At 34.9% G+C, this 9,382-nt stretch overlaps 1 protein-coding gene across 8 annotated transcripts in view; it reads left to right on the top strand.

The window, feature by feature from the left end:
- Window positions 1-6,634, top strand: part of LOC138693009 (uncharacterized) — an 82,099-nt gene extending 75,465 nt beyond the window's left edge. For 5 of the 8 annotated variants that reach the window (XR_011330202.1, XR_011330197.1, XR_011330198.1 and 2 more), the window contains 2 exons: window positions 3,051-3,149; window positions 6,429-6,634. Coding sequence is in view for 2 of the 8 variants with exons in the window: in XM_069816517.1 (XP_069672618.1) it covers window positions 3,037-3,128 (92 nt within the window). In the remaining 6 variants the exon portion in view is untranslated. Of the gene's footprint in view, window positions 1-3,036; window positions 3,150-6,428 lie in introns of all 8 variants that reach the window. The other 3 variants (XR_011330200.1, XM_069816518.1, XM_069816517.1) reach the window with 2 other exon arrangements.
- Window positions 6,635-9,382: the final 2,748 nt, after the last annotated feature.

Below are 9,382 nucleotides of genomic sequence, written 5' to 3'. Positions count from 1 at the left end.
CTTTGAGTGGTTTATCTCCGAGTCGTATGCTGGTTTCTGGTGGTTTGTACTTTAGTGTAAAGAGTTCATAGTTAGTTTTCTCCAAATTGATTGTCATAAGGTTCCTTGAACACCATTCATTGACTTTCCTGAGAGTCACTTCGGTTCTTTCTTTGAGTGTAGACAATTTTTTTTAGTTTTCTGATGTCCAAATACCTAAATCGTCGGCAAATAGTGCAATTTTGACTTCTGGTGTTTGTACTGCAGTTGGGAGATCATTAATATATATGTTGAAGAGAGTCGTACTCAGTACAGCTCCTTGTGGGAGGCCTCTATGTGTTTGTTGATATTTTAACATACAGGTATTATATTTTGTGGCACAAAACCTCTGAGAGAGAAATTGAGTTATCTATTTCAACATGTTATCCTTCTTATCCTTCTTATTGAAAGCATCTGTGATGTCTTGGCTTAATAGTATTACATTTTCATTTGTCTGACTCCAGACTGACTATGAGATAATAGGCTTTAATGTTCTAGAAACCAGTTAAGTGTTGCTGCTATCAACCTTTCCATCACTTTTGCAATTATGCTGGTTAGAGATATTGATCTATAGTTGCTTATGTTGTCCGAGGGTTTATTTTTCTTCAGAATTGGGATAATGATGGCCTTTTTCGAGTCTGCAGTTACTGTGGTTTTCCAATTGATATTATACAGTTTCAACAGGGTTTCTTTTCCTTTTTTGTTGAGATGTTTAATAAATTCTGGATGGATGTTATCCGGCCCCGGTGATTTTCCCTTCTGAAGTTGTTCTGTTGCTAAGTTCAGTTCTGTTTCACTGAACTCTTGGTTAAAGATGTCATTCCCCCTGGTCTGATATTTGTTATTTTCTCTGATTGTCTTTTTCTTGATTTTTTCTTCTTTCTTGTGGATCATAGGGATTTGTTCATTTTTAGTGTAGAATTTGTTGAAGGATTTTGCAATTTCCCGATCATTGGTTAGAGTTTTAGTATTATATCTTATTGGTTCTGATACAGTGTTCCTAGAGGTTTTAATTTTATTGAGGAATTTATAAATTTTTTTACCATCCTTCCTGTAATCCATGCATTCTACGAAGTTGCAAAAACTATTATTCTAGGCTGTATTTAGTTCTTTCTTGAATATAGCTGCTGTCTTTCTCCAATCTTGAACATTCTCTGGACATTTTGTTTTTTCAGCTTTAGTTCTGGCTATGTTCCTTGTCTTCCTTAGTTCAGCTAAGTGTGGGGACCAAAAGGGTTGTAATTCTTAATGCGTCCTTTGGGAATGTGTCTTTTGGCAGCTTTCAGAGTATTTTGCAGAACTCTTTATTTAATTGATCTGTTGACTGAATCTATATTTTGATCAACATTTATTTACACATATAAATATAGCTTCTCAACACTCAGATCTTGACTACTGTGCATGCCACAACATGAGGATTAGTTTTAATTGTAAATGTTGAATTTATGCTGATAACTGTACTGTTTGAAATAGCATTAATAATTAATAATATGTGATTATGTTACAAAAAATAGTCAATTACAAACACACTTCCTCTTTCTTCCACTCATTGGAATTCAAAGATCAATTAGTAACCTTCTCATCATATCAGGTTGAGCCTACTGCCAAAATATTTTCAGTTTGGAGGAGTATTAGGATAGTTGTATTCATTGCGGTCACAGTTTTGGACTGGATTGTCATTGTTTAAAATGTGTAATTTCTTCCCTCTGCACATACTTCTTTCCCCTCTCTGAATTGGTGAATTGATTCTCCCACTGGCGCATAACGAATTACGGAAGCTAGCACGTGGAAAGACAACAATGGACAGCTTCGAATTTCCAGGAATTTCATATCTGACCACTCAAATTAAAATTAACGCCCTATTTAGCCTATGTTACGAGATACAGTCAGAAACAACTGGCAGAAATGGCCACTGCGAATTTGTGTTTTCTCGTCTTTTGCGCACTTTTCATTCGTAATTTCTTGTTCATTTTTGACAATCACTAATAAGAATAATATGTTTCACCACTAGAATGATTAAATCTCTCAATAAAAGAAAAAAAAATTAATAAATACAACTTAACAATTACGCGTCATTAATTAAACCAAAAGAATTTACCAATAATTACTGACGAAAGAGTAGCATTGTCAATCAATGTTTTGACACCAACCCAGTCCTGTTGACACCCGTACTGCAAATGTAAATGAGGATGAATGTGATGTATAGCTAGAGAGAAGGGGTGTCTTTATAACCTGTCTTAATAATATAATTTTAATGGTGTGCGTATTATATTTGATGGCATAAATACAGTATTTTCGCGTTCTTTACATGCTCATGGCAAACCTAATTACGAGCAAAATTTAATTAGAATGTATAATGAAGTTTAATATCTTTTGGGGTTTAATGAACTATCATATAAGTGTGGAAAACGTGTAAACGAAAAAACGTCCTTAACTGAAATAAATTAACATAGAAAGTATAGGAATTTTGCCAGACTTTAGAAAAAAAATATGTGTGAAGTTTTCTTCACACTCTAATTCTTCGAAGAGGGAACTGCACTTTATCATTGAATATGTTCTTGTTATTTATTTCACTCCTTTGTGTTTGAATAACTTTTTTATCATGAAGTAAAGGAATTGAATTATCAATGTTATAGGAATGTCTTTAAGAGACTCGAACTTATATCTTGTCTTTGTTTAGATCTACAATTAAGATCTATTTCAGCTTCTGCGTGATAGATATTATCTGATGGTGGCAATTCAAAGATAAAAGCAGTTATTTGTAGCCTATTGTTACTACATTTGTTTTGTTTATATGCATAAATAAGCCTTTCACAGATTTGTGAGTCATTCCATGCTAATTCGACAGTTTAAAGAGAAAAACGATCTTCATGTCACCAATTTTTATTAAATTTTTCTAGGCATTCTATGAGTAAAAATACACACACAGTTGTTTTTATTGTCCCGAAACTCCTTTAATTTAATTGTTACAAAATACGTGTGTCTAATGCTTACCCACTTCACTTGTGTGATTCGGGTTCTGCATATTGCAGATAAATGGCAGAACAGTGACCCATTTTCAATTTTACACCACTTCGGCAGGCCACGCTGTACATGATGTGTATCTGTGAAGAGTTTTGTGTTGTACTAGGGTGAGTAGGGGTGCCAGGCTTAACGTCCCCAGCCAATGGATGAATCACTATCAACAGTGACATATGCCTTCTCTTCATATCCACTAGGGTGGAGTGAAAAGTATAGGGAAATTTTTTTTTGTTGAATTTCAAATCGGCAGGGTGTGCAAAAGTTGTGTATTGATATAGCTATTATTAATTTAAAATCTCAAGTTTCTATCTCAATTCTTTGATGCGCCCCAAGCACTGTGACGTATAGAACAAATATCGGAACATCAAACGGTTAAACATTTTTTATAATAATCTACAAATTACTATTTCAAAGCATATTTCAAGTCATTTTAAACGTCTAATATGTACATATACTTCACTTACAAATACTAATTTAGTTAATTACTACTAAAATGCCCACTTTTCAAAAAAAAAGAAGAAGAAGAAGAAGAAGAAGAAGAATTCAATTTTAATGAAATAATTATTTACTTATGACAGCCCTTGGACAAACGTGCATATTACAAATGAGTAAGTGAATACATTATACCATATTTAGTTAGTGATACAATTTGTGTAATGTTTCGCAACTTATTTTCCAAATTTCAAGGAGTATATTCAGACTTTGTATTGAATGATTTCATTAGAGACCTTGATTGTAATTCTGCAAGAACAAACCCATGTCGACTGTCTTCCCCACAAACACTTTTGGATGTTGCTGTTATAAGGTGAACATATCTCTCAGTCACTCGAGTGTGACATGGAAATTTGAGTATGTCAATGTTCATCTCCTGTCGTGAATATTTCTTCTTCTTATCTACATTTTTTTGTTCTGATGGTTCATGTCTCTGTGTTTCTTGCCAGTGAATGAGTTCAGTGTAATCCTTAGCTTAAAAATTCACTTCTGGAACACGGAACATTCTTACCCTTGTAAAAGATTTCGAAGAATATCTTGCTGCTATAATTCTTCTGAGTGCTAGTTGCTGAATGTCTCTTCTCCCATCAGTTATCATCGATAAAATAATGTTTTAAGAATGAGCAAAGAAGCTCTTTCTCTGAATAACTGGATCAATAATGGCCTTTATTTCTTTGGGTAAATATCGAGACAGATTTATCAGTTTCCAGAGGTGACGTGAACCTTCTGTTGATTTTAGTTTCATTTTAATAGAAAACCAGACTGGTTAATAACATATGTTGCAAGTATTATGAGTTCCTCAGAAGGTTTTTCTTACTGATATAGAGTCTCAATATCCTGCTTGCTGTAGTCAACCATCTGGAATGTAGGACTGGTCCTGGCTTCCTTGGCGACAATTCTGTGGAACAGACATCAGTTGATATAACTTGACATACATCATTCAGGTATTCCTGATGTGTACTTAGATCAGATATTACTTCTTAAACTATGTGTAGGAAATTCTCTACCTTTATACGATTATATTTTATAAGGGGAATATCTTCACATTTCTTTATTGCTTTCCCAATTGGTCCAGGCAGAGACGTTGGGTTTACTGTGTTACCATCCATTCTGTGAAATAAATGTCTTAAGGGCAGGCGATTGTTATGAAGAAGACAAAAAAACCATTGCAAAGGCCGATTTAGTTCCACTTCCAATAGATGTATGACTCCACCTTTGACTCCAGTATTTACATTTGTTCCATCACATCCTATTACTTTGAGATTTTCTAAGGAAATATTCTGTTTACGGAAAAATTATAAAATCTCTTATAAGATAACTTTTTATTCACTACTTGGAACTGTAATGTGACCTATGTATCTTGAATCTGGTTCTTGCAATACTTATCGGATATTCTGTTGACACTCACCTCCAGTCTCCTTTGTTCCTTCACCTTTCGTTCCTCTTTTTTCTTAATATGCCGGGTCATTTTAAGGTCAATACCACCAATTACCATTTTCTTCATGGTTCTCTGGTCAAAAATGAACTCTCATTACTTGGAATCTTCTTGTCTTTTGGACACTTGCATTTTGAAAAGTCTGTACATTTGCAAAAGGCAATATCGAATAATTGTGAGTTAGTAGTTTGCAGTAGTTTTCAATTTTAGTTTTGTAATTCGTATCACTTTCTCTACCTTTGAATGGTTTCAATATGTTTCTGTATTCATTGTGTAATTGAATGATGTTTCAACTCACGTTTGTGAGTAATGTGACGAATAGATGCTTTCCTCCACATCTTCTCAACATCTGCGGAAACTATTTCTGCAATATCACTGATGCCTGGTTCTTTTGCATGAATATCAAGTTTCATGTTCCATCTCACAGTTAACAGTTCCTCAGTACATCAGCACTGGTGGGAAGAACATTTTCTGATATTTTTGCTGGAGTGTCAGATAGGCCTATTGGGCATTCTGTTGTGCTCCTTGTACTTGGGGTACCCTTACCCCTTTCCAGTATCTCGCTACGACTGTGATCCATATCTTCTCTCAAACTGAAAATGAGATAATATAATCAATTAAGTAATAAGAATAAAACAGAAGCTCATTTTTCTTATTTTTAGCTATAAGGAAATTTTCGAAGCCTCTGGGGCGCATCTAAATATTAAAATAAATCCAAAAAATTTCGTAAACGATCATTTGACATTAAATGACAACTTTTGAAAGCCCTGCCGAATTTAAATTCTGAAATTAATTTTTTCACTCCACCCTAATATCCACTGCGGAGAGATTTAAGATGTAAGTCAGGCATATTGGTGCACAATCTAGTGAATAGAAGTTGTGCATTGCCACCTCTCCTAGTCCCAAGGTAGAAATTTTACATCAAAATTTCTGACCCCACTGGAAATCGAACCCGACGTGCTAGTCTGGAGGCTTACAAAATATGTAAATTTCCATAAAAGTCTGCATATTTTAATTTATAATCCAAAAATATTTTATGGCTGAAATAAAAATATCGGAGTATTTTTTTAACCCCCTAAATACAAAATTTTTCAAGCTGTTTCGAAAAATCAAGGTCAGAAACCTGTTCGATTCGATGTGGAATGCCGCCTTATAAAATACGGCATATCTCATAATACAAATTCTCAGTAAAATATACAAGGAGCGTTTTATGTATATAAGATTTGAATGTATAAATAACAGCAGTAAAACCGTCCTTGTTGTGTGACAAGTATCTAGCATGGTAGATATTTTATTCCTTTGGATGCACTGTGGTCACATTGTATTATTATTTTATTTAATTACACTTTTGAGTATGTTGCATTATTTGCAGGTGAAAGAAGTTAATAACAGCATAAGTAGCACCATGTTGTATTTTTATTAGGAATATGCAGGAAGATGAGATTTTATTTCTTTCTTACAGGACTCTGTGAATTATTTAGATGAAAAGTTATGCCGCCTGAGGGACACAAGGTAGTGGCAGAAAATTAGCTGCACACATTTCGGAAATGATTTGAATAATAAAATTATAGTAAATTGTATTTAATGTAATTCTTTATCTGTTTATGTCTATTTAAACTAATAAAAATGTATTAATTTATATTTAATAATAAAAATTCATAAGTCACATAAGAATTGTCGCAATTTTTATCTAAAACATGGGTATCTTCATGTACCTGTTTCTGAGAAGTGGCATGCAGTACAGATTAAATTTTTTTTGTACATGTTCATTATATACTTTTTTAGTTTGTCTGCCAGAAATAAGTTGTTAGGACTACCAGTTTAGGGGAAATAAATTTTTCACATTTAAGAAATTCAAAACCATTATTGCTCTAATTTTTTTCAATGGTAATGTGTCACTAAAAACCAAAATTGTCATTATATTATGTCTTTGGCAGACAAAGTTCAAAACTATATATGAAAGAAGTGTGCAAAATTTCAAATTTTTAACTTCAATAGTTCCTGAGAAGGAACATATATGTCAAAAAATTTATATTTGACAAAAATGGGTTTAAACTTAGTGACAACAAACTGTAGCTCCCATGAATGCATTCCAGGGTCATAATCATCTGCTTCTTCACGAGCCGAGTCTTTCTGCTTCTCAGCATTTCTTCCTGTGGTCCTGGCTTCCTTCGTGGATGACTGGGCAGCTCGCTGTGCGTGATAAACCCATTCGTTGTCGATGCGACGTAGTGCTCTCTCTGTGTTGAAACCAGGTTTTAGGCCCATTTCATTCAAAACCAGCAATCTACGTGCAGCACCATTATTGAATGTGATCAGGGCAATCCAAATTGTCTGATGTCCCACAACTACTGTTTCTAGTGCTCGCTCCCAGATTAAGTTGTTAAAACTTTCATTCTGGTTCTGTGTCTGGCCATGGAAACACTTTCTGAGTAGATTAACATCTGACATCTTTATACACTGGTTTTATGGTCTGAAGTTTGTCTCAGTTAGTCGGCCTGGTCTTTCCGTCAGGAAGTTTTTTCCCCTTCATTTCTTTCTTGAGGTTTCTCAACCTTCTCCCCATTCTGTTTTGCATGTGGCCTACACACTCTAGCTTTTCAATAGCTACATCTCCATAAGGCTTACTCTCACAAACAGTCTTGTAGGCCTTAAGAGTCTCCATCTCCCAAATATTTTACATACCTGATGCTGCGGTCTCCTAAAGAGAGCTGGAAAATGTCTTTAGCACCCTCTGCCTCCATGGCTCCACTTGACCCGTCATGATTCTTGACACACTTGTGACCTTCTATATTAGTGCTGCAGTGGTTGGATAATACTTCCACTTCCAATACCTTGCCTGTAGCAAGGGACGTTGCTGCTACGACACCATGATGTCCCCTACATTGCCATGTTCCGTCGATAGCCACTGTCAGGCCACCATTTCCTCCATTTGCTCTCTTGGCTTCCATGGCAGCATTCGTCACTGAACCCTTGGAAACTTCTTTCAAGTTTCTTTCCAAGAATTCAATGTAGTCACTAAATTTAACAGGTGGAGGAGGGAGGTTGAGCATGCCACACAGGAGTTCCCTTTCCCTATAGGTCGGAGGCCATATACAAGTCTGACATTAATATCATAGTATTTGTGCCTAGTACATACTGAAGTTCTTGCACTTCATAACTATCTGGGAGCACAGACCCAATCTACCACTAATATTTTCCTCTATATACAATGAGTCTGAAAACTTACAGTATTTACAGATAGTGTTTTTATTCACAAAAGATGAAAGTATGTCAACACTAATAGTAATATTTACATCACTAGGCACACTACTACTACTATTTGCACTGCCACTATCATTATGTACAACTTCTTCACTTTGTTTCCTCTGGGAAGCACTAACACACCCTCTGTAACACTGTGGTCAACACTGGAGTTCGGAGGTTAGACTGCACATTCTTTCTGATATGTTGATTACCATGAAACCTGTGTTTTTTGTACACTGTCGTACTTCTCGGCATGTTGTAGAAATAAAATCAAACTATAATGAACTCGAAACTTATCACTAATTCTGCTAAACTTTTCACTGTTACCCACAAGAAAAAATGCTCACATTCCTTTCCACACAACAACAGAGAAAGAACAAAGCAGTATCATGGATAAATATATAATAGGATGCAAAACTTACTAACACATGCTAGAAGCGCTACTGTAGAAATTGATCTTGCTGTCGTCTTGCACGGTCGAGAACTTATTACATCTAGCAGCGCGCCAAGTAGCGAAAAGAGTAACAAATTACTCCATGGATCTAGCAGCACACCTGGCGCCGAAAAGTTAAACTATATGCAGAAAATATTCCTCTCCCCCCCCCCCCCAAACGACTCAATTTCAAATAAAACTTAAAAATTTTTATTCCTCTCATCATCTTTCACTGAAAATTCTTATTGGAGCCAATAGTTGAAAGAAACGGTCTATTTTACACTACCTTACAATGCAACCAATTAAAATACAACCAAACAGGGACAGAAAATAAAACAAAAAAAGGTTAGATAATTGGGATTATATTCTTTGGGTAATAGTGTACAGTGCACTGGAAAAGTATGCAAAACCTAGTTACATAATTTAAATTATTATATTTTCTGTATACTATTTTACAATACATTTGAAGAGTCCACTGTAAGAATGATGGATGTCATTTGGAATACACTTCTCAGGAGAAGCAATTGAAAGTTTGAAATGCTTAGCACTCAAAGCTTAACTGTGACTTTCCGATCATTACTGGACAATGACTATCAGTGTTAATGCCATATAACTCTCTATGTACATTCTATATGTCTTAAGCTATGCATTGAGAGTCTTAGTTCATTTTCGACAAAAAAGTGACATCCATCATTTTTGCAGTGGACTCTTCATTTGATAACACAATTTTGACAAGG

The sequence above is a fragment of the Periplaneta americana genome, chromosome 17, assembly GCF_040183065.1.
Source record: "Periplaneta americana isolate PAMFEO1 chromosome 17, P.americana_PAMFEO1_priV1, whole genome shotgun sequence".
Lineage (NCBI taxonomy): Eukaryota > Metazoa > Arthropoda > Insecta > Blattodea > Blattidae > Periplaneta > Periplaneta americana.
This window is presented reverse-complemented; position numbering and strand designations above follow the sequence as displayed.